Source organism: Taudactylus pleione, unplaced genomic scaffold, assembly GCF_031769625.1.
Source record: "Taudactylus pleione unplaced genomic scaffold, aTauple2 ptg000004l, whole genome shotgun sequence".
Taxonomy (NCBI): Eukaryota; Metazoa; Chordata; class Amphibia; order Anura; family Myobatrachidae; genus Taudactylus; species Taudactylus pleione.
The window spans coordinates 2,822,844-2,848,715 of NW_028284407.1; the positions used below are offsets into that span (position 1 = coordinate 2,822,844).

At 42.9% G+C, this 25,872-nt stretch overlaps 1 protein-coding gene across 1 annotated transcript in view; it reads right to left on the bottom strand.

The window, feature by feature from the left end:
• Positions 1 to 25,872, bottom strand: part of SLC25A12 (solute carrier family 25 member 12) — a 166,051-nt gene that overhangs the window by 9,204 nt on the left and 130,975 nt on the right. The window contains exons 12-14 of the mRNA XM_088470550.1: positions 20,930 to 20,982; positions 18,084 to 18,164; positions 235 to 375 (exon numbers count right to left, since the gene is read on the bottom strand). Coding sequence (XP_088326676.1) covers positions 235 to 375; positions 18,084 to 18,164; positions 20,930 to 20,982 — 275 coding nt within the window. The remainder of the gene's footprint in view (positions 1 to 234; positions 376 to 18,083; positions 18,165 to 20,929; positions 20,983 to 25,872) is intronic.

Genomic DNA, 25,872 nt, shown 5'->3' on the forward strand with positions numbered 1-25,872 from the left:
TAATGATCAGTGTTGGTTTAACGCTTGCTACAGCTGCACGTCATCAACTAATCTGGGGCAATAATATATATTCTAGTGGCAATAGACCTGTCAGTGTACTTTTAATCAAGTTATACTATAGATCACTTCAATTTGCATGAGGACATTGAATTCATCAGCTTAGTCATTTATATACAAATAGGCGACCTGAGGGTAGCCAATATGGATGTACTGTTTAATTTCTGCAGCACTCACCTTATAAAGCCCAAAGAAGCCCAAATCTCTGAGAACGGTGAGAGCGCTGACTCTGGGGCCCGTGGTAATTTCTCCAGCGACCTGCAAGCGAATTTTCACAATTTCCAGCGGGTTTGTGAAAATGACTTGGGAGCCTCCTGCCTGCACACAAAATAGAAAATGCCATCAGATCTTTTATCAGACGTTCTGGGACCAGAAACTTTAATATGAGAAAAGTGACTGCAGAGAGAGTGCGAAGAGAAAGTCCGTTCTGCAGGATCTCCTGCCATTCTCTGTAAATGAGCTAGTGCACCTGATTAATTACATTCTTGTGCTAAATCTGTGCTGCCATCTCTCAAAACGGACAGTTTGCAAAAGTAGAAGATAAAAAGTCACAGGGCTGTTTTATAGTGCCCTAAATTAATATCTGTAATGCACTCATGCATTTTCCAGCAGTAGTAATTGCTGACTGGCAGTGACCATCACTGGGAAAGAGTACCAAAATGTCTTAAATCACCAGTTGTGTACATGCACAACTGTTTCCAGCCATATTTATTCACTATGCCTAAACTAAATACAACCCTGGCAAAGCACATTGCAAGACATAATCAGACCCACTACATGATTTTTACAGTACCTGCAAATATCATCATACCCACTACACAATTTCGACAGTACATGCAAATATCATCAGACCCACTACACCATTTTTACAGTACCTGCAAACATCATACCCACTACACGTTTTTACAGTACCTGCAATCATACCTACTACACGTTTTTTACAGTACCTGCAATCATACTCACTACATGATTTTTATAGTACCTGCAATCATCATACCTACTACATGATTTTTACTGTACCTGCAATCATACCTACTACATGATTTTTTACAGTACTTGCAATCATACCTACTACACGATTTTTACTGTATCTGCAATCATACCTACTACATGATTTTTTACAGTACCTGCATTCATACCTACTACACGATTTTTTACAGTACCTGCAATCATACCTACTACATGATTTTTTACAGTACCTGCAATCATACCTACTACACGATTTTTTACAGTACCTGCAATCATACCTACTACACGAATTTTACAGTACCTGCAATCATACCTACTACACAATTTTTACAGTATCTGCAATCATACCTACTACACGATTTTTACAGTACCTGCAATCATACCTACTACATGATTTTTTACAGTACCTGCAATCATACCTACTACACGATTTTTTACAGTACCTGCAATCATACCTACTACACGATTTTTACAGTACCTGCAATCATACCTACTACACAATTTTTACAGTACCTGCAAATCATCATACCTACTACACGATTTTTACAGTAGCTGCAAATCATCATACCTACTACACGATTTTTACAGTAGCTGCAAATCATCATCATCATACCTACTACACAATTTTTACAGTACCGGCAATCATCATCATCATACCTACTACACAATTTTTACAGTACCGGCAATCATCATCATCATACCTACTACACAATTTTTACAGTACAATTCAATTTTTATAAAAAAGTTCATAAATAAAGGGATGGCAGCTTAGGGGCATGAGGCATTTTTGCCCCAAACTCTACTTGGAATGTGCATTATAATTGCTCCATAACAGACTCTGTGCAGTTGCCACACACTATAACTAATATGTCAAAGTACTGAATCTCAGAATTCGCTAACCCTCCCCCCGCCAACCTTTGGTATATCTGTACTTACATCAATGACATTGTTACACATGAGGATTGAAAATTAGTTTTACAAATCAGTACAGTTCAAAAGTTCAATTAATCTCGAGGACCTTTGGATGCGGCAGTCATTACTACAGAGAAGGAACTAAATGAAATTAATGACTTTCTGCTTTTTGAAGTTTATTTGATGTGCCTTATTTCCAGGCCTGGTTCCAAGACTTCACAGAAAAGAAAGATTATAGCTAACCCCAATGCACCGCAGTTACAGATAAATAAAATAAAAAATGGGATGAATCAATGTCCTCCCAGGCTGATAAAGTGCACAATAGTCAATTTGTCAGTCCTCAGCCCTGCACTAAGAAAATGAGTAGATGTGCTGTGACTTCTGACCTCCTGAGGTCAACGCATTGTCCGCAAGTTACTTCTATATACAAATCGCCTTTTGTCTTATGTTTATCTATGTACATAGATGTATATGAACCACGATGTATGTTCAAAATTGTCCGGCAGTCTCCTTTCTGGAAACAAATGCTGGATTCAATCACAGTGGCACTTTTCAGGGTGTTATTAGAAATTCAATAACATCTCTATAGCTTCTGACAAAAGAACTTTCGCTACCAATAGAAGGCCTTCTTTTTCTCAGCAATTTTCCTATCTGCCATCCACCTAATTCTCCACGTTCTCCAGGTTTTCGGAAGATTGAAGAACTGAGTAGGGATGTGCAAACTGCTCCGCCTTGCTACACCAGGGACGTATGTGTAGGACATCATCTCAATTATTAAGAATTATGGGGGACGCAAACGTAGGGAAAATCATGTACAATTGTGGCTTAACAGCAGCCAAGTGGCCGCTAACCAATGTATATCAACAGTAAAAAATTGTACAAACACGTGCTATTCATTTACAATTTCAATAGAAGTATTTACAGCGACAGGTTTTACAGAAAAAAAAAAAACATTATCCCACAATATCTTTATGGTGAGAGTTTATCATAAATTAAATTGTGATCTAGAGCAATATGCAATTTCTGGAATACATTTATTTTCTGCTTATTACTGGAGATAAACTCCTAAGCCTTTGTTTTTTTGTTTTGTTTTTATCAATAAACTGCCTTGTGTTTAAATGTGCATTATTTAATGTAAAAAAATACATATGTTGTAATCCAATTTTGATTTACATAGAATTGCATACATAATTTTGATAAGGTTATACCGATAAATTAAATAAGTAAGCAGCTTTAATGTGAGCACAGTAGAACTCGACGTACTATGAAACCATAAAGATAAAATGAGAATCCTTTTATTGTTTTTGCCATATAACACTTGGTCGTGGAATGCTGCTTTTCTTAATTGACACTTACAGATTAGTTAACAAATTACACTGTTAATACTCATTATCCAGAGCATTAATGTGAATTCTAGAAGTCATTTGTCTAAATCTCTGTGTCAAGCATAGGGGGGGGGAAAGCCCACAATGAACAATTAAGTAAAAAGAAAAAAAAATGACAGAACTGGGCACAGAACAAATACGCAGAGCGATATCCGGCAAACAGCACCCTGTGCCATGTTAACGCTGCAGGGTGTAAACATGTGACCCCACACATAGGACCTTTTGCCCTTTCCAATTCCACCCAAGGCAAATCCTCCAAACATTGGGATGCCCTAATGAAAGACTCAATCTGAACTTCCTACTTGCAACCTCCATGTCCCTAGTTAACCATTTGACTGTGGATAGCAGTAGAGCTGCCATTTTATTTCCTGCCTATGGGGGCAGTGTTGCCACACAGTCTGGAAGGGTCCTTATCAAACACACACAATGACAGGCAGCATGATATCACACACACAATGACAGGAAGCATGATATCACACACACGACAGACAGCATGATACATTTTAAAAGATGGATGTAACAAATTAATCGGCAGCAGATTAAATGCTTAAATACATAAAAAGGAGGAGGGCAGATGATACAGACTTTATTGGTTACTTACATAAAACCCATCACATTTACGATGATATTTGGGAATACAATAATATTAGAAATAGGAATTGCAACTTGCATTAGAAGCCTCGTATTTGTTGCAAACAAATAAAACAACAAAGCAACCTCCTTTTACACTAAACTGTACATAAAAGCTTTATAAATGCATATGGTATACTGTCATGTCAGGTGCTATTTTGAATCTAGAGAACAGGTTCCTAGGATCACACAGTAACTGAATATCAGAGTAATCCATAATAGCAGCTTTTACCCCACTGCAGTATCCCTGGGGCACACTGGCGCTGGTTAATCTGGGGAAAAAGAGTGTAATGGGGACCCTGGTTTTCCCCAGTAACTACTGCTACAGAGTTATGTACTTCATAGCTGGGAAGTGAGTACGATGTCCCCAAGCTCATCTAGGTCTGGCAGTGTTCAAAGTCTCTATACTAGTAATAGGTTAGGGCAGGCAGCGCAGAGTCACAAAACGGACAACTGAGGTCAGGAGCACCAAGCAGGCGGGGTTGGTGCACACCATTAAGTCAGATTAACACGAAACTCGGACAACTGTAGATGCAAAACCTGGGGTAGGGCATAGTGGATTAAATACAGGCACAAAGGACATTATGGGCACAGGGTTAATGTGAGCACACGTCACACAGCGTGCCTAGTCTGCAGCATGAAGTGCCTTTCCGGCTGTGCATGCCTATAGAACGGTGGTCATAAATGGACGTGGGCTTAAAGCCGGATAAATTGGAGCAGAAAGCCTGAGATAGTGTAAGGATGGGATTGTTACATCTTCCACATAATACTATCCATTTCATAATGAACCTAATTTTCCCCATTTCATTTAACTATTAGGTACATTGAATTTTCACGTGACCCCATGAAAACAGGAGAAGACGGCAAATAAAATAAGTCAATAGACTTCCATGGAGGCACAGGCACTTTATTCTACATTTTACATCTATTCTGGTACTTTTTTCTTTCTTTAATGGAATTGGCATGGGGAAATATATATATAGCCAACACCAATTTTATATATATATATATATATATATATATATATAGATATATATATATATATATATCTTACTGTGAATTTTGGTGCATCCATTAGAACCCACACTTAAAGGTTGATCTAGAATCTGGAACTGTCCGTAAAAGATGCATATGCATCTGTCCCCTCGCGTTTCACCGTCCATCATTTTTAAGAGGACATTTAACCTTTAACCTGGCACACTGAGGCGTCCGAGCAAAGATGTGTGGGATCTATGCAACATTTAAGCCTGAAAACTAAGGTATTTCAAGACACATGAAACTCAGAAGAAGGCGGCGTTATCTTAAAGGTTTGTGCTTTTCTTGCATCTGCACATTGTTACGTTACTGCACTTGTGTGTTACCTTCCAGCCCAGAATCTAGACGTACGAGGTGCTGCAAGTGTTCGATGTGCAAGACATTTATTTACGTAGAAGTAAAACTAAAAATAATAAGGATAAGTCACTGCGCACACCACGGAGCTACAGGTGTGACTATGTTAAATGTAGGTGACCTACCATACATAAGTCAAATCTAAAGAACAAAAGAAACACCGTCCTCGCATGCGCTCACAGGAAGATCTTAATCAGAGTCTATGGTATGCACTCCCTTACTTGAAAAAGATACTAAGTCGTTGGTGGCGAGGGTGTAGACCATGCTGGAATCATTTACTATCAGGACCTAGAGGCTACAGGTCACTGGGGGATGAAGATCCGGACTGTCCACCAATCTAGGTCATGTACGATTTTTATATCTTCCTCTTTGTCCGACTTTTTGATCACACTGGCGTTTGCTATTTGTCATTTTATTGAAACCAACATTTGCTATTTGTTCTCTTAAATTAGATTTTATATGGTGGAATACATATTACATATCCACACATGGCTTTCTGAGAAGATCCTCCTTTTTTCACATTAATATATTTCCCACGACCACTGAGGGCAGAATATCGGATATCCTATGGAAGGATTACATTAAAATAAACCCCTATGAGATTCACTCTGCGCTCGATACTGTATGTTGGGTACGCCCATTTTTTACCCATCTGCACTATTGGGTGAGATCTGTGATAAATATGATGTAATGGTGGTTGCTGGACACACAGATTATAGAAACCTTTATGAGCAGAATATACACCATCACTTTGTGAGTACGGTACGCTACCCAATTCAATCCCTATAGGGTGGAAGACGTAGTCACCGGTATTGGACCTATAGAGTGTTACATAAATTAGAGGTGTTTAGCATCCACTTATAAGACATACTACACTATTCTTTTGTTTTTCTACATCTATCCTCATGTACTGGGAGAGTATGTGAGGACTACATTATAGTTGCATTCTACATTCTGCAAGTTTGTACTACCCAGTGCAAACCTATAGATGCGATACCGCTGTGGCTGGTGGAGACAGACCTTAAAGAAACCTTTATGGGCAGAATACACATTACTAATGTGTGAGTACGGTACGCCGCCCAATACTATTCATATAACCACGTGGAGAAGTTCTAGCCATGAATATACAGCCTATATGTTGAACTTCCACACATATTGGGGATATAAGATTACCCTTTCCAAAGACGTACTACACTATTGTGCCTCTCTCTATATTTAATTGAGAATTATACCATAGAGAAGACACATTGGAGACATTGTATCGCAGGGATCAGATGAAGATGCCGGTGGACAGAATGCCGGATGTCAGAATACCGACGCCGGCATCTCGAAGGGATCAAGACACAGAAGTCGGCATCCCAACCGCTGGCATCCCGAAGGCAAGTATGTGGGATTAGCTCATGGATTGGCAGGGGATGGGGGGCGGTTAGGGACTGACCAGGGAGGGTTAGGGTTTGGCTGCTTTGAGGGGGGTTATGGCACCACCGGGGGGAGGATAAAGTTAGGCACCCCCTAGGGAGGGTTAGCTTTAGGGTGTGGTAAGGGGGTTTTAGGTTTAGGCATCACCGGGGGGATGGTTAGGGCTAGGCACCACCGGGGGGGGGAATAAATTAGGCACCCCCCAGGGAGGGTTAGCTTTAGGGTGTGGTAAGGGGGTGCTAGGTTTAGGCATCACCGGGGGGAGGTAAGGGCTAGGCACCACCGGGGTGGGGAGGTTACGGTTAAGGGGGGGGGAGAGTTAGGTTACTTAACTGCCTGTCGAGAATTTAACCATCGGGATGCCGAGGTCAGTCTTCTGACCGCCGGCATCCCATATCGCGTACCCACATCTCTTTCATCAAGGGAGTGCTTTATTAAGATTTTCCTGTGAGTAAATGTGAGGACGGTGTTTCTTTTATTCTTTTTATTTATTTACGGAGAGCAGATGCTTTTGCATTGCCATTGTACATTGTTCAAAATGTCAAGTGTAAACAGACCTTTAAAATACTTGTAAAATATGGCATGGTGGCACTGTGATTAGCATCGCTGCCTCACTGCGCAGGGCCATGGGTTAGGTTCCAATCAGAACCATATCTGTGTTGAGTGTGTATGTTGTGAGAGTTTCTTCCAGGTGGTCCGGTTTCCTCCCAAATGCCTAAGCCATAGCAATGGGTGAAGTGGCTTCTGAGATGAAATTAACTAATATATATATATATATATATATATATATATATTTATACACACACACACACACACACACACACATATATACATACACACACATACATACAGTAGGGAACATAGGGGTCTATGTACAAAGCCTTAGAGAAAGTAGACAAATAAATTACCAACCAATCAGCTCCTGTCATTTTTCAAACACAGCCTGTAAAGTGATAGATAGGTGCTGATTGGTTGGTACTTTATCACTCTCCACGGCTTAGTACATAGACCCCAACAGTTTGTAAACTCCACTGGTGCAGGGACTGATGTGAGTAAGTATGGTCTGTAAAGCACTGCATAATTTGTAGGAACTAAATATAAATTTAATTCCACTACAGTGGTCAACTTCAATGATAATACTTGTGTATCGGAAACTTTAGGCCAGCAAAGCTTAAAAGGTGGTCAGATACTAAAAGGCATATTATAACTAGGGCAAATATTTGTAACTAAACTTAAAAGGCCTACACCACCTGAACCCCATATGACAATAACTTTTCTTACCCGAATATCGAAAACAACTCAACATAATGAGCTGTGACTTGTGGCTGCTGTGAGTTACTATCAGATGTGGGAGACCCCTGCACTATTATTAGTTGGGGGAATACAGGTAATTGAGATAATATATTTAGGACTAATAAGTCATTAATGGTGCTTCAAATTAGATACAACACAACACATGTGTACATGTAAGATCACACAGCTAAAGGCCCCCATACATCAGAGATTGCAAATTGCACGATTGCTACAATCAATCGATTGTGTATAAAAATCTTTCCCTTTTTCAATCGATTGTGGCAAATCTGTAATCGATTGAAAAAGAGAAAGATTTTTATACACAATCGATTGCAAATTGCACGATTGCTGCAATAAATCTCTCATGTATGGGGGCCTTTAATCTCCTCTTTCTTCAAAACAGGTTTAGAAAAGAATATTCTTCAGTGATACTGTCAGACATATTGCTTACTGATATATAAAATAGGTCTTAATTTCTGACCGATATAAGTTATTGCAAGGTAGCAGGGAAAACCTACTAATCTTACCCTAAAATATCACAAAGAGACAAACCGGAATGAACCATGACAGGGAGACAATACTACAGACATAATGTGCATATTACTTATGGAGTATGTCTGTACAGTGTTCCCATCTGATAATTTAATTGTATCTTGTTTCCCAGGACAAGAAATCAGATTACAGGGAACCATTTATTTCATATATATTCTCTGCTAATAATATCAGGACAGATGTCACTGTGATGATCTCAAGAACAAAGAGTTGATCAAATCTGTAGAACTCAATCAGGATCACTTGCAGCAATGAATTAGAATGTACTGTGTAGGTGATGGGACTTTGTCAGAGGAAAATTAAGTGTCTCCGCTCCTGAAGCCTTCATCATTTTATTACTTGCAGGATTCACGCATCGGTTTACTGTAAGAGTTTTAGGGGTATATTTCCTAAAATGTCGAATTTAATTGATTTTTTATAATTTTTTTCAGATAAACTTAACAGGACTAATTGTGCTAAAGAATAAGGACATGCATATAATGTGACAGGCGTGGGAAGCTGCCAGCATTGTGTGTGCGTGTGTGTGAGTATAATATGACCTGTGACATGAAACGGTCTTCCACAACCTCACCTTCGTACAGTAGCAGTTTTGCTGTTCCTCACCCAGTTTTAAGCCTCCTCTACACAGCGGCTTCTATTTCAGTTAATGGGCGAGATGCAGCAACCTGAGAAATGCGGTCAAACCCCCAAAATGCGGGGTTTGATAGCATTTCTCATATCCACCAAGCCCCGGAATGCGATGTACTCCAAGGCTTGGTTGCGGTGGGTAACGTCATCACTCTGATGGCGTTACCCTATAGAAGCCTGTGGGCTTCTATCGGGAGAGTGCTGTGAGAGGGATACAATGGCGCCGCGTGCCATTTCTGCGCATGAGCAGAAGGATGCCAGAGGGGCTTCAGGGTCATAGACCCGGAAGTCCCTCCATCACAAAGGGCCGCACTTACCGAGAGAGTGGTCCTTTGCGCTGTTGGTGATGCATACCGGCGTTACCAACGCCGGCATGCATGCGAAGGGCAGTGGAATGGATAGCATCCCGCCACGATGTATCATGCATCTCGCCCAATGACTGTGTTTCAAACTACATACGAAAATAATGATCACTATCACCTGTTTGGTATGATTGGTTAATCATACACCTGACTAAAATCACAAACGGGAGTGGGCATGGCCCGACACAGTGGGTACACATTAGCCGTGAGATCGGGCGAAATATCGTCTAATGTCTAATCAGTGTAGTCCCCTGGTGTGCCATAGTCACATTGCATTGAGACTAAGATGCATTTTTGTGCAAAAAAGACTCACGGTGCAAGTAGTCTGGCACATTGAGAGGGGCTGTTTGGCGTGACAGCAGCAATAGTGTATGAGGACACATCAATCTTTCCCCAGACAGCACTCCCCTCATCATTATATACATGTTTAGCAACGCTCTTCACAGTGTCTAAAGGTGCCCACACACACACACACACACCGATCTGCACACGATCCCACGATGTGCGCGATTTCCCCTGAAACCTCCCCCAGCAGCTCCCCGGCAGTCCTACTCACGATCTGGAGTAAAAAATGTCCAATCTGACTTAAGATCTATCGTGCAGCCAGTGCATTGTGTCCCTGATTGGCAAATCTGCCCTACAGCACGGCAGATCTGAAGATGCGATCTACGATGAGCGGGACGCGCATTGGCATCGTGAGAGGACGACTTGCCCATATTTTACATTATTTGACGTCACGATTCGGCCAAATCGGGTAAAATATCGCTGTGTGGGCAGCTTTAGGTGGTAAAATTTGGAAATCGTGTCTGTTCATGATATTATCACAAAGCAGCACCAATATAAAGTATGGTGACCTTTCTGGTGTCTGTGACTACCTAGATAATGGGTTTCCGGATAAGAGATTACCTATCGGTACTTCTAATATATAAACCACTTCAGGCTACATACTGTATTTAGAGCAGTACTGTTCTAGGGATAATGGTGGGGGCGGGGGTGTATCAAACCTAAAGAGTGACATGGACAAGTGGGGAAGTTGACCATAGCAACCAAACAGCTTCTACCTATCATTTTATAGAATATACTTGGTAAATACTAACTTGAAGCTGATTGGTTGCTATGACAACTTCTCCACTTACCCACTTCTCCAATCTTTAGAAGGTTTTACACATCTCCACCAATGTCACCAAGCCAAGCACTAAAACAGGAGCTCAGGGTAAGTAGTGGCTAGGTATCCTTAGCTGATATGATAGGCATCGTAGGACAGAGAAATGCGTCGGTTATTAGTTGTGGAACGCAAACCAGAACCCACGAAACTGGAAGTGGCGCATCGCATGGTTACCACCGTCTCCTGGTACACTGCAGCAACGCGGCTGGCTAGAAGTGCCGCGGAATTGGAGTAGAGGTCCCTCTGCCTTGGACCCAAGCACCTCCTGACCACAAGGTGCCCACAGCGGAATAACATTTGTGCCAGTGTACAGCAACAGATAGGAATGTTCTAGTGTCCTCCCCTATCCAGGGTACAGGTAAGAACCATCTGATCATAGGCTCTATGGGATTTTAAAGCTGCTGGATGGTAATATACTTCACTTGTCATTAACCAGTTTCTGCAGTGACTGAGCTTTTATAAAACCACTAACCTGCATGCTTTCCTGCTAACTAGCATCTACTCTTAGAACCTGCTTATTTGCACTAATACCTGCTGGGACTGACCTTTTATCCAACCACCCATTTCCATGCTTTGCTGCTAACATATGCATTCAAGACCGGTCCATTGTGCCATTCTGTTATTATTATGCTTTTAGCCGGATCCGTGCAATATTTAATCAACATTATATATTATTGTGGCCATAGGCCATTTCCATCTGCGTAACGTGATATTACATTATTTTAATGGATTTGATTGATTGTTGAATAAGTTGTATATTTCCAAACCAGCAGCTGTGTACAAGCGCTCCAATTACTTTTGCTATAGTTTATATTACGTGGTAGAGTTCCAGATCCACATCTGTGGGGGCAGCTATACCAGTCTGATCAAAGATCTATTGGACATCATTTTGTTATAAACCAGCGCCCACTTTTTCATTTATTTCCCTTCTCTGTTTTATACATCTCCCTCAATGTCACCAAGCCAAGCACTACAACAAGAGCTCAGGGTAAGTAATAGCCAGGTACCCTTAGCCAATACCTATATCACTGCACCACGGCACATGTAAGGTTAAAGCCAGACTGGTTATTTGTGCTGCTCAATAAAACCAAGTATTAAAGTGAAAGCATGATACTACCTGTGATTAGACACAAACATCCCCCCTGATCTTATACTTCAGTGGTTACTATAGCCATGGCACCCTAGGGCCCTGCTACATAGCACAGCAGCAGACGTGTATTCAGGCCATACCACCTACCACAGCATTAGTCTTCAATTGTCTGGGCTAGCTGCTTAGGGAGAGGCAATCTTCCTGCAATGGGTAACAGTCATCCTGACACAAAGCATTGCATTAGAGAAAGTCAGCCAATAAAGCTATTTTGAAAAAAAAATAAAAAAAAATCATATTTCTTGCTATGACTGACTTACTGCTAATCAGTCCGTGCAGGAATAATGGGACGTGCCATACCAGGAAGCCATTGGAGTGTATCTGGATAGATCTGTGCAGAGGCTGCAGAGATGCACTGAGCTACCCGTGAAGAACACAGTCCCCGCTCTATATGTCCATGGTACATGTTATTCTTATTGATTGCTCTCATATGCTTCGCACAACAGTCTCTCTCTCATATTGCACTGAAAGCAAACTCTGTGCAGTGACAGGTGAAGGCCTAGGTATGCACCAGGCTGCCAGATCCAATCAGAGAAGACTAGAAGCAGCCTCCTTCGGAGTACCTCTGGGGATTTGTCTCTGAATTAAGAACCAGCGGGGTCATTAACCTCACTGCCCTCAGCTCTCTGCCAAGTGAGTAGGGTTTTTTTTTTTATATCCCAGCTTGTCAGCTTCACTCAACTGGAAGTCAATAAAGATCGTATGTTAGAAAAGGACACATCTCCAGTATTCTCCCAACAAAAGACACCGCACAGGAGAAGCAGACGTTCCCTCTAATGCATAAGGACCACAACTGACTGTGCTTTGTCAACCTCGCAACTCCTATTCCAAGGAACACATCAAAGACTGAGGGAGAGAAGTATCAAACCTTCTAAGGAGGATAAGTGGGGGTGTTCACTATAGCGACCAATCAGATTATTGCTATCATTTTATAGAATGTACTAGATAAATGACAGCTTCAACTTGGTTGGTTGCTATGGAAAACTTTTCCACTTGCCCCCTTTAGAAGATATGATGCATCTCACCTACAGGTTAAATGACCAAATGATCATTAGTGTTTGTATGTAAAATATATTTAGGGGAAGATAAGACTTCCCTGATTTATGCATGCGGGATATGCTAGAGGCTTACACGAAGCTAAATAAATATTTGTTTTCATCCTCTTACACTGAAAAACATCCAAAAATTTTACACAGAACCTACTTCACCCCAAAACTAAAATATATCATAGGAGATGCGGTAGATTCTAATTGTTATAAATGCGCGACCTCTGGATGCAGATATTAGCCATTGTTTTTGGTATCGTCCTCAAGTCCAAATATTTTGGAGGACTCTCCAGGACTATATTACTAACTTTCTGAAGTTAATATTTGAAATCACTAAAGAGTGGGTTTTTTGGGGTGTTTATCCAAATGGAGGTGATGATAGTCTAACAAGGGGCAACCGTATACTACTCATCAAATTGGCAGCAGCTGCCAAAAAGGTTATTTTAACACCGTGGATTTCAACTGCTTCTATTCCTATACACTTATTCCATACCAAACTTCCTTTTTAATTCCTTATGGAGTGGACAGAAGCTTCGTTGCATAGAGAAAAACAGACCAAAAAGTTTTTTGAAACATGGCTTCCCTATATCCATACAGTTTTGGATGTATTGAAAGAAGCGTTACGGAAATACTTTGGTTTAACAGAATGGTACAACCTGGAAATTTTAAGTTCCAGAATACCCTTCTGATTAATGTGGTTGATCCTTTGACCAAGATTTTTGTGTGGGAATTAGATATTTTTGTCTTTATTATGTAAATCTGTGTTATTTGGGGGAGATGTATCAAACCTTGGAGATAAAATACCAACCAATCAGCTCCTGTCATTTTATAGGCTGTGTTTGAAAATTCACAGTTTGGAGCTTGTACTTCATCTCTCTCCAAACTTTGATAAATCTCCCCCTAAACGTGCATATCCACTACATGATATAAATGAACGATTACGACATAGTTATCGTTCATTAATCGTGCAGTGAATATGCCGGCAATGACCAGCGATTCGCGCTCCCGCTGGTCGTTGCCGGCATCTGTCATCGCCTGAAAATGCAGGCTAACCTGACGATAACAACAGGTTGTGCATGTTCGGGAATGAGGGAGGGTGCCTGCATTGAACAACATATCATTCAGTGTGGGCACAATATCCACTGCACGGTATAATGAACGATTACGATGATGTCCTAAACTCGTGTAGTGGATATGCACCTTTAATCTCTCTACTCTCCCTCTTTATTTCCAATCAAAATTCCTCTTTCAATCTTTTCATTTTAACCACTTAACTGTCGATTTGGGTTTCTAAAAACCGCTCCAAATTTGTCGTTTTTTTTTTAATGAGTGAATTAGGTGGGGAAAATCCATTTTAACTTAGCCAAAATGAAATAATAAAAAAAAATTATAATTTTTTTTTTTATTTTTTTTTAAGATTTGTAAAAATAATTAAAAAAATTTTTTTAATAATAAAATCATTGGTTTTTCAATCATCGGAACATCGTGGCGGTCAATTTGAGACCGGTTTCAGGCACCAGGTACACTAGGTGGGTGATGTGGCAGATTAATTTACTTTTTCCCAGTGGCTGCTAATCTTTGCAGCCGCTGGGTGGGGGGTCCTATTTTGGTGACCGATCGGCAGCACAGCAGACACAGGGGGAAAGGGTGCAGGCAAGCAGAGGGACCGGAAGGTCCCTCTGAGAGCAGCAGCTGCGGGAATATTCTCTTCCTGCAGCCGTTATCATGTTTATCTGACTGGTCGCAATTTTGCGACCAAGGCAGATAAACAACTGCCTGGTGTGGTCAGAAAATTCCGACCATGCCAGGCAAGTGGTTTCTATAAGCAAAACAATATCCACCCTGTATAAGACCACATGAGTAGGGAATTGTTGATGTGTGTAGTAAGAAGTATCTTCTGATTATTTCTATACATGATTCAATAAATTGTCTTTAGGTAATTGAAAGCATGTAGAAGGTGGAACTGAACCATTTATATCATTTACTAAGCACACAATAAGGGCATAAGACTAGATTGGGAGTATGTCGCCTTGATTTGCTGTTTAGTCACTTTCAACTCAAAAACTATGGTTCACCATCAATACAGGAGGAGAAACGGGCAGATTGGTCATTACCATGTCACTTGTAGAATTTATAATCTGCATAATCACATCATACTCTCATATTTAATTAAATATGGCACCAGAAATGGATGCAAGATTCTACAAGTATAACACAGTTCCTGAAAATTCATCTAAGACAGTGGTTCTCACACTTGGTCTCAGGACCCCAGACAGGTCACATACCAGGTGCCCAGGTGTGTTCATTACTCACTGACAACTTTTAAAAGATCCACAGGTGGAGCTAATTATTACATTTGTGATTCTGTGGGGAGACCTGGAAAACATGCACTGTTTGGGGTCCTGAGGACCGAGTTTGAGAACCTGTGATCCAAGACACAGATACAGTCTAGGGATAGCTTCACTAGCATAGCCAAGATAAATATGCCATAATGTGTATTATAGCTTCACCTTCAGTTTTTGCCCACATGATCCAACCACATTAGGTACTAAATTTACCTGGGGCCAAAATACTCGCAGTATTCCAGGCTCTTTAGGATCTAGTCTGCCTACATTTCTTTTTATTACTGCTTTATTTAGATGGTCACTGCACATTCCCCTCTATTCTCCCAATGTTTTCCCCGATTGCCGATTTTCATTTGTAACACAGGGCCTAATTCAGACCCGCTCGCGAGCCGGCTCCGTCGTGCGCATGCGCGAGACCCGGATAGCGACGGGCAAACCGTCTGTTAGAGCCGAAAGCACTCTTGGGCTTGCGGCAACGAGACCCTACCACAAGGGTCTCGTCGCAAGCCCGATGGTCGCGATGGTCTTGACCAACGCGACCATCATCATGGCCGCTCGCTAAAGCTGTGGGTGGTCACCCACAGCTATGCGAGGGGCCAGGAGGCCGCTCAAAAAAACCAGAAGGCCGGCCCTGATTCAGAGCGAGCGCTCTGTCAGAGCGTCCGGCTCTGAATCAGGCCCACAGTTCTAGACAGCCGATTTTAACAAAATCCATCCAAACAATTTAATTACTGGAAACGGAATGTTGCCACCTGCACTAGAATTTGTTTCTTCAGTATAAGGTCAGAGACTGGGCTGTGGGGTGTCTAAGTGTAGCCTGATATTATGTGAGGCAGGCAGCACATAATTAGCTGGCTGTGGCACAATCGTAGGCAGCCATCTCTTGGAACACAGAACGTTCCTCTCTTTATGGGCTAGATGTATCAAGCCTTGGAGAGATAGTACCAACCAATCAGCTCCTGTCCTTTTACAGTCTGTGTTTGAAAAATGACAGTTAGGTGCTGATTGGTTGCTACTTTATCTTCTCCACTTTCTCTCTCTCCAAGTCTTAGTACATTTTGCCCTATATATCCTATGGTCCAATAGCAGTTATTCCAGGAAGTGCCTTGTTGCAGTCCTTAATCATAGAGGGCTATTACCAGTGTCGGACTGGGCTATGAAGGGCCCACTGGGGAATGCAGTGGTAGGGTACCATTCTTAAGGGATGTGGCAACCAGGTAACGGACCCTCTAATAGAGTAACCATGTATAATTTGATTGCACGATCTGTAACCTGCTCCTAGAGAAGAGGGTGGGCCTTCAGGCAGTGGGGCCCACCTGGAACTTCCCCTGTATGCCTGTGGGCCAGTACGACTCTGCCTATTACTAAACACTGCAAAGTCCAAAAGCGTAAAGTTTACAATTGCATTTTTGTTTCTGGTGCCTTGGGGTGAGCGGAATTGAAAATAAAAACATTCATAAAAAGTTGGGCCGTGGGAGCAATATTTCATATACTACACTATCACTGTGTCAATAGTATCCAGATGGAGAATAGACAGTAAATAGATAGTCAATAGGTCGATACCAGATGGTCGACATGCAATGGTTAACAGTGTCAAATGATCAACAGTTAAAAGGTCAACTTGGTCAAAAGGTCTAGGTACTTAGCGGATGGTTAGGATGCGAAAGGGGACAGTTAAGGATAGGCACTAGGGAGAGAGAGTTCGGTTTCGGCACCAGGGTGGGTGGGGGGTCAAGGCCATCTTATCGTATGGGCACTCTGAGCAGCTACCAAGGGCCCAATGAGTTTAGGTGCCTTCGAGCAGGGGCCTAGGGCAGCCAGCTGAAAGGCAGGCAGAGAAAGATGCATTCCTTTCCTGCCTCCCAGCCTGCAGCCACAGAGACTGAGTAAAAAGGAGAGGGTAATATCCCCCGGCCAGGGCCGGCCCTAGGGGTGTTCGACCAGTGCGGTCGCACAGGGGCGCCACCCGTAGAGGGCGGCACCCCTCCCCAACATCCTGATTTCAGCGAGACAGTAAATGGCCCACGGCTGGTCAAATCGGGAGGCTGGGGACCCCCACCGCCGGACCAACAGAGTGTGAATGGATGCCGCGCACATGCGTGCGGCAACCATTCACTGACGGGAGAGGGCTGGGAGAAGTCCTGCCAGTGACGGAGTGCTGGGCTTTACCCCAGCCTGACGTTATTTGGAGGCGTGCCGTGCAGGCACGCCTCCAAATAACGTCACACAGGGCGTGGCCTATGGTAATTAGGCCACACCCCTAAATTCAGGCTAGGGCGCTCTCTCAAGAGCCGGCACAGGGTGCTCAGAACCCTGGAGCCGGCCGTGCCCCCGGCTCCCCCATACTTTATTCAGTGCAGAGCAGGAACTGCACTGCGATCTGGAGAAGAGATAGAGGCTGTAATCTTCAGTTTAGATAATTTTTTTATGTTTAAACATTGATTTTGTTGAAAATTCCAAAAAGGTTTAATTTTATAATGTACATTTTTATCCCTTGTGTCGACAACTTCTGCAGGCGACCTTTTGACCATGCCGACCATTTAACACGGTCGTCCTAAATTCTTCTCGACCATTTGACTGTGTCGGCCTATTGCATGTCGACCTATTGACGGTCCATCACTGTTGAACTTTCAATCTACACCCGTGCCAACACCATTTAGTTTCAGGCTCAAAACCCAACAGAAATACCTTTTGGCAAAGCCCCTGGTAACAATAAATGAAAATGGGCCTGTCATCAACGCATCACTATTTTCTCCATGCAATTCTGACTGCACAAGATACTCACACAGCTGCCAGCTAACACTTCAGCCAGGAAGGGAATGGAGCCGTCGCGCTGAGTAAACTTGTCTCGAACAAAATCATTAACCTACATAGAGAAAAAGGGAAATTGTGACACAAGTAAACAAAATGATTACATTTACAGAACATCAAGCACGCTGTGCCGGCTTCTTGCAGATTATTGGCAGCTCTGCTCTTTTATAAAACAGACATAACAATTTATAATGCCGTCTATAAACAAGACAAGCTACGCGATGTGCTCTGCCTTTCAGAATTACATAAATGGACCCTGCAGGCCTCTCTCAGCCGACGCACTGACAAAAACACACTTGGTTTACCTTTATTAGTTTATATAACAAACCCAGTAGCTGTGCTGTTATCTAGAAGTAGGTATGATTAAGGGAGATTATAAACAGGGGGAACTTGTAAACATTAAACATATGACTGGTGCGGTCGCTGTAAGATAGGGATACACGTGCGGCTTTAATGCACATTAGAAAGGCAAGTAAATATCCACAAAACCACTTTGCGCCTATCTATACATTTATTATCAAATACGCATTTATAGATGCCATCCATCAAAATAGAATGTGAAAGCCAACGCGCTTGTATATGCTTACATAAATAGGTCTTCTCTATTGCGTTTAAGACGGGCTCCTACCGAGATGAGCACAATTTTAAGATGTTGTTTTAATGCATTGCTGTACAAGTTCTCATTTTGTCAATTTAATTTTTGGCAAAGTTTTTCTCACATCCGCTTACGTAGATATATCTTATATGGTCAGGGAGAACAAGATACATTAGCAGGCTAGAATACAATGTAATATATGCTGCAAATATAATAAAATATCTAGCAAAACTACGGTTATGAAGCGGAATGGGGTAGTCATGTGATTTACTAACAAGAGTATATATTAGGCAGGTAGTCTGATAAGAGATCTGTCTTTACAGGATAAAATATTGATAAAACATCAGACTGTATGGAGTTTAATAAATTGGGTTTTCACATTGTTTCAAATGTAAAACTTTCCTTTTGTTGGTTTCACAAACTGGTTTCCAAGGATCACAAATGGTCAGATACAGTGTTGTAAGTAGAGGGTGAGCAGTAGTTTATATAGAAGCATTGATGAAACAGTAGCGCAGTTACCGATTTATAAGCTATGAGTGATAACGGTCACCTATGCAAGCAGCAAAAAAGTAACAAGCGTTAACTAGTAACAAAGCTTCTGTAACCTCAAAGTGCTGCTAGCTAGGGAATGGCACTTTAATATCTGTTCAGCTAAGAGGTGTACACATTTTTAATTGAGCTTGTCTGCCTGAACGCCCAGTAGAGCCTAGCGTCCAGATCACTTCTGGTGTATAAGGGACCTGTTCGTCCAAAACCTGGGAAATTACCGTCCATACAAAAAGGTCGAAAGTGGTCATCTTCCAACGGCATTTACCATCATGTCTGATAATGGTCCGGTCACTGTGACTATTATTTGTTACTTTAGGACTTGCATACACTGCAATTGCTCATTATTTACTGACGCTACTGCAGCACGTGTGGCCAGCATTCCCGTTTTTGTCATGCTAGCAATTTTGTATTCAGCAAACACTATAGCAGCCTGAAACTTAATTGTGATTGAGCGAACATGTGATTATGTGCAAAGCGTTCAATGTGACAAATGCTAATCATTTTTGCATTTCAATGTTCAATCACTAGAATATTTTGCATGTCTTGTCAAGTTTATGTAACATCAATGAAAAAAAAATGGTTTCTTTACACTATGGTGTGAATGAATAACTACAGTACTGATTTTATACTAATCTATTCAATTTAGAACATTTTTTGAGACCATAATTACTATACATAGCATATTGGTAATTTAAGTAATAAAATGGTGACCAGACACCATGCTACGTTGGCAGAGATATTGGGTAGTTGGCTAGAGTGATATTGGAATTGTAACCTACATAAAGGGACCACTGATTCTGCTGCCTAGTGCTCGGGCCAAAGGCAGGATCGGCCTGCGTGTGGCGGCAATCTATTTGATGGTAGATTGTCTTAGTTTTCTCACACATGGAGGGGGTACATCCAGTTAGAAACAAGCTGCCACCAGTAGCTTGAGCTGCGTTCATATCGTATTTATGATGGCCTAACTGCTGTCTGCACCTCCATAGTCTGTAAGCAGAAACCAGCAGAGGGACACATCCCGCAAAACCACCAGATGGGCAATTGAATCGGGCCCATGGTACACAGGAACTATCAGGACATCCAACCAGAACGGAATTAACCAAAAAAATGTAATATTTCATTCATGTAAAACCAAAAATCGACACAATTTAGTTGAAGAGCTAAGTCAAGCTAGGTACACACTGGGCCGGTGTCAGGATGATATGCCCCTTCGTAACGGCATATCGCCTACAGCGCTCAGTGTGTACCGGTAATTGCGCGCTCCCACGGCCGCTATCGTCGGTCACCTGGTTTGATGTGCTGCACATCAAACCTAGCGATATCGCAAGCGGCCAATACATTTTTAATAAATGTCGGAATGAATGCCCGTCGCTCCTGTGTGTACATAGCTTAAGACTGTATATCATCCTCACAGAGAAATACTTCTGCACAATATAATAAATACCTGTTTGTAATGTGTGTGGGTACATTAACTGCTAAGGAATTAAGAAATTGTAGCTAAACTGCACCAGCCTATAGGGAATAATGCAGGGTCACCTAGTACATGGTAATGGGAATTGAAGGAGGGTGTAAGAAAAAGAGGAACATGTGTAAACTATAATGAATTACTTCTTACATAGAACATATTTCTAAGTACAACATCTGAGTAAACATGACAGCGCCTGTCAATCACCTACCGTCAGCTTAATAGCCTTCTCAGGTGCAACTCCTACAAGCTGTGGCAACAGACCTGCACAGAAAAATAATGATTGTGAATATAATACACAGCTAATTCTATTCTTCACAGAGAATCTTGCATTTCAAAACTTACTGTCAATTTTTCGGATCTAAATCACCATCTCTCTTTCTTGACAAGATATTCCTCATTAGTGTCTCTTGTATAGACCTGTATGATTAAGCTCTAGGGATGGAACTAGCTGGCATTGCATTGGCAGGACCGTCCAATGACAGAGATGAAAGTGGTCCGGCCGGAGGCGGGGCAGGAGGGCCCTTTCCTCATCTTTGCCCAGCTCCTCCTCTCCGACTCTTGAGTGAATGGGTGCTGCTGAGGGTGAGGCGGTTCTGCTCTTGCCTCTGGAGATGATGTGATGATTTCATGACCATCCCTCGCGTGTAAACCCAGGCAGTCAGCAATCTTACAGTCTGCGCAGAGTCAGCCACGCTGCTCTAGCATAAGCCCAGGCCCCTAGCCCAGCAGTAAGTAAAGTTTAAATACTCATACTGTGTAAATGAGTGTTCCTGCGTGCCAGCCACCTATTTGGGTCATACTGTCCGGCATAAAATGAATGTGGACGAATGCTGTGTGGCATGTGAATAAGGGGCACTACTGTGGGGTATAATCTGAATATGGGACCCACCGGGTGTGGCACAATATGAATTTGGGCCCTACTGTGGGGCACAATATGAATTTGGGCCCTACTGTGGGGCACAATATGAATTTGGGCCCTACTGTGGGGCACAATATGAATTTGGGCCCTACTGTGGGGCACAATATGAATTTGGGCCCTACTGTGGGGTAGAATATGAATTTGGGCCCTATTGTGACGCATAATATAAATGTGGGCCCTATTGTGTGACATAATGTGTATTTGAGCCATACTGTGTTGCATAATTTTACTACAGGTGGGGTACACACCAGACGATATGTCGTCTGATCCCATGGATCAGAGCAACATATCGGGTACATAGTCTAGTGTGTACCCATGATTTGCACGGTCCCGCGTGTCATTAGTGACATCGCCCCTACTGCAGGGCCGACAGGGATGTCACTAATGAAGTAATGCTGTCATGATGACACATACCCCCCTCAATGGAAACTCTGTATGCACTTGCCGCATGCAGGGTCCCGTCGCCAGGGATATTGCACTGTGTACAGATTAGCTAATGTGTACCCAGCTTTAGGGGCACTGTGTGGCATATTGTGCATAAGGAGTACTACTGTCAGTAGCTGGTATGTGTGACAAGGTGGTGAGCATGGGGACGTGTGTGACAAGGTGGTGAGCATGGGGACGTGTGTGACAAGGTGGTGAGCATGGGGATGTGTGTGACAAGGTGGTGAGCATGGGGATGTGTGTGGCAAGGTGGTGAGCATGGGGGGATGTGTGCGACAAGGTGGTGAGCATGGGGGGATGTGTGCGACAAGGTGGTGAGCATGGGGATGTGTGCGACAAGGTGGTGAGCATGGGGATGTGTGCGACAAGGTGGTGAGAATGGGGATGTGTGCGACAAGGTGGTGAGCATGGGGATGTGTGTGACAAGGTGGTGAGCATGGGGATGTGTGTGACAAGGTGGTGAGCATGGGGGGATGTGTGTAACAAGGTGGTGAGCATGGGGATGTGTGTGACAAGGTGGTGAGCATGGGGATGTGTGTGACAAGCTGGTGAGCATGGGGATGTGTGTGACAAGGTGGTGAGCATGGGGGGATGTGTGTGACAAGGTGGTGAGAATGGGGATATGTGTGACAAGGTAGTGAGCATGGGGATGTGTGTGACAAGGTGGTGAGCATGGGGATGTGTGTGACAAGGTGGTGAGCATGGGGATGTGTGTGACAAGGTGGTGAGAATGGGGATGTGTGTGACAAGCTGGTGAGCATGGGGAAGTGTGTGACAAGGTGGTGAGCATGGGGATGTGTGTGACAAGGTGGTGAGCATGGGGATGTGTGTGACAAGGTGGTGAGCATGGGGATGTGTGTGACAAGGTGGTGAGCATGGGGATGTGTGTGACAAGGTGGTGAGCATGGGGGGATGTGTGTGACAAGGTGGTGAGCATGGGGGGATGTGTGTGACAAGGTGGTGAGCATGGGGGGGATGTGTGTGACAAGGTGGTGAGCATGGGGGGGATGTGTGTGACAAGGTGGTGAGCATGGGGATGTGTGTGGCAAGGTGGTGAGCATGGGGATGTGTGTGGCAAGGTGGTGAGCATGGGGGGATGTGTGTGACAAGCTGGTGAGAATGGGGATATGTGTGACAAGCTGGTGAGCATGGGGATGTGTGTGACAAGGTGGTGAGCATGGGGATGTGTGTGACAAGGTGGTGAGCATGGGGATGTGTGTGACAAGGTGGTGAGCATGGGGATGTGTGTGACAAGGTGGTGAGCATGGGGATGTGTGTGACAAGGTGGTGAGCATGGGGATGTGTGTGACAAGGTGGTGAGCATGGGGATGTGTGTGACAAGGTGGTGAGCATGGGGATATGTGTGACAAGATGGTGAGAATGGGGATATGTGTGACAAGCTGGTGAGCATGGGGATGTGTGTGACAAGGTGGTGAGCATGGGGACGTGTGTGACAAGGTGGTGAGCATGGGGAAGTGTGTGACAAGGTGGTGAGAATGGGGATATGTGTGACAAGCTGGTGAGCATGGGGATGTGTGTGACAAGGTGGTGAGCATGGGGACGTTTGTGACAAGGTGGTGAGCATGGGGAAGTGTGTGACAAGTTGGTGAGCATGGGGATGTGTGACAAGTTGGTGAGCATGGGGATGTGTGACAATGTGGTGAGCATGGGGATGTGTGACAATGTGGTGAGCATGGGGATGTGTGTGACAAGGTGGTGAGAATGGGGACGTGTGACAAGCTGCTGAGTATGGGGACGTGTGTGACAAGCTGTTGAATATGGGGACGTGTGTGACAAGCTGCTGAGCATGGGGACGTGTGTGACAAGCTGCTGAGCATGGGGATGTGTGTGACAAGGTGGTGAGAATAGGGACGTGTGACAAGCTGCTGAGTATGGGGACGTGTGTGACAAGCTGCTGAGCATGGGGACGTGTGTGACAAGGTGCTGAGCATGGGGACGTGTGTGACAAGGTGCTGAGCATGGGGACGTGTGTGACAAGCTGGTGTCCTGCAGAGGAGGAGTCTGATGGCATATAAAAGAGGCACATGTGGCTCTGAGGGCATGTGTGTAAATTTTAAACTTTACTTGTTTTCTTATATTAAAACACAAATGTACCTTCCCCTCCAAATCTTCCAAACTTTTCAGAGTTGCCCACTCAAAATCAGGGCGTGGTTGGGTGCTATGAGATGGGAGGGGTTAAACAATATTGTTGCACCTGGGCCCACCACTCTCTAGTTCTGCCACTGTAACACTCATCAATTGTTTAAAAGGTCATTTGGGTCCTTAACACAATGTAACATCATTTCTAAACTTTTGTCATTGATGGCTTATGAAGACATTGTGTGATGATGTTTCTTGATCTCCTTTGTAAAGTGCTACATTCTGTGCAAATCTCATGGAGATTTCACACCTTCGAGGTGCAGCCGGTGGTGGTTGGGATTCTGACGCATGGTGCTAAAATTACAGTAGACTTCGCCACAATGAAGTTGGCTATGGCTTTACCCCCTCATGTGCTGGATCTCCCCCTCTCCTATGGCGGTGCTACAGTGTCACTAGCTGGTATTTCTAACATATGGGACAAATTAATACTGCGAGCAGGCTGCACCCTGCATACTTACGGGTCTGAAGAGAGAGGCATCAGAAGATGAGCTGGTCTGCAATAAGGTCGGGTGTGGGGAACCACCACTCAGCCTCGCTCTTTGCCCATTAGAAATTTCGGGGTGAGGAGTGTTTTGTGTTTTTCCATACTGAACCTAGAGCCTCACAGCTGCAGGTTAATGTAGTAATTTTGTTTGTGCTGGCACAGAGAGGCAATTAATCCAATTGAAATAGTGCTGCCTTCTCATAAAACGCAGATATTTACATCCGTACACATTTTATAGTCATTTACCCCAATAGAAAAAGGAAAACAAAAAACAATTTAAAAAGAAAATGTTCATTGAAACAGCAGGAAAATAGGTAGTTGAATTGCACATTCTAAAGTAGTCAACAACCCCATATGCATCACTGAGCTAGAATAATATTCAATCATAACTCAATAATATTCAATTATTTCAAGATTTATACAGGCAAAAAAAATTGGAAAATGACAAGTTTTCTTTTTTCCTTTTTACCTAATTTTGCAATGCGTAAACCAGGGACGCTGGAACCTTATGGCAAAGTGACAGGTGGCAATTGTAAAATAAAAAAAATGTACATTCAATTAACATTTAAAATTTTTGGCCAGGAATTTTCAATGTAAAAAAAAATTAAAAAATATGCACAAACTGATCTTCACCAGCCAGTACCAGTCATTGTCCAAATATAACCATCATAATTCCATTACATGAATTAATGACATAAAGAAATGGAGTAATCCAAGTTTAAAGTTATATATATGGGGGGGGGCTGTGTGTGTATATATAAATACATATCAAATCACATGTGTTAAACAAAGAAAAAGAATGTGCATGCTTAGAAATTACACAATGCTATACATCCATTTATTGATTAAAAATGCACATAATTTATGAACATTACCATCAGAGGAACATGTGGGAAAGAAGTTCAAAACAGTTTTATTTATCAAATTTGAAAAATAGGGTCAGGACGGAGTGCTTAGGGACCCAACCGATTTCATAGCATGTGTGTTCTAACCCTAGCCTGAACCTCACTGCAGATGTTCGTGAGCTACACGTCTCTGACGTCTTGCCACATGGAAAGCAGCTATATTCTGTCCAGAGAGCTGTCTCCAGGGCTGATTGTCTTGAAGTATGAAGAGATTACCTATAACCTATCTGAGGGGAAGC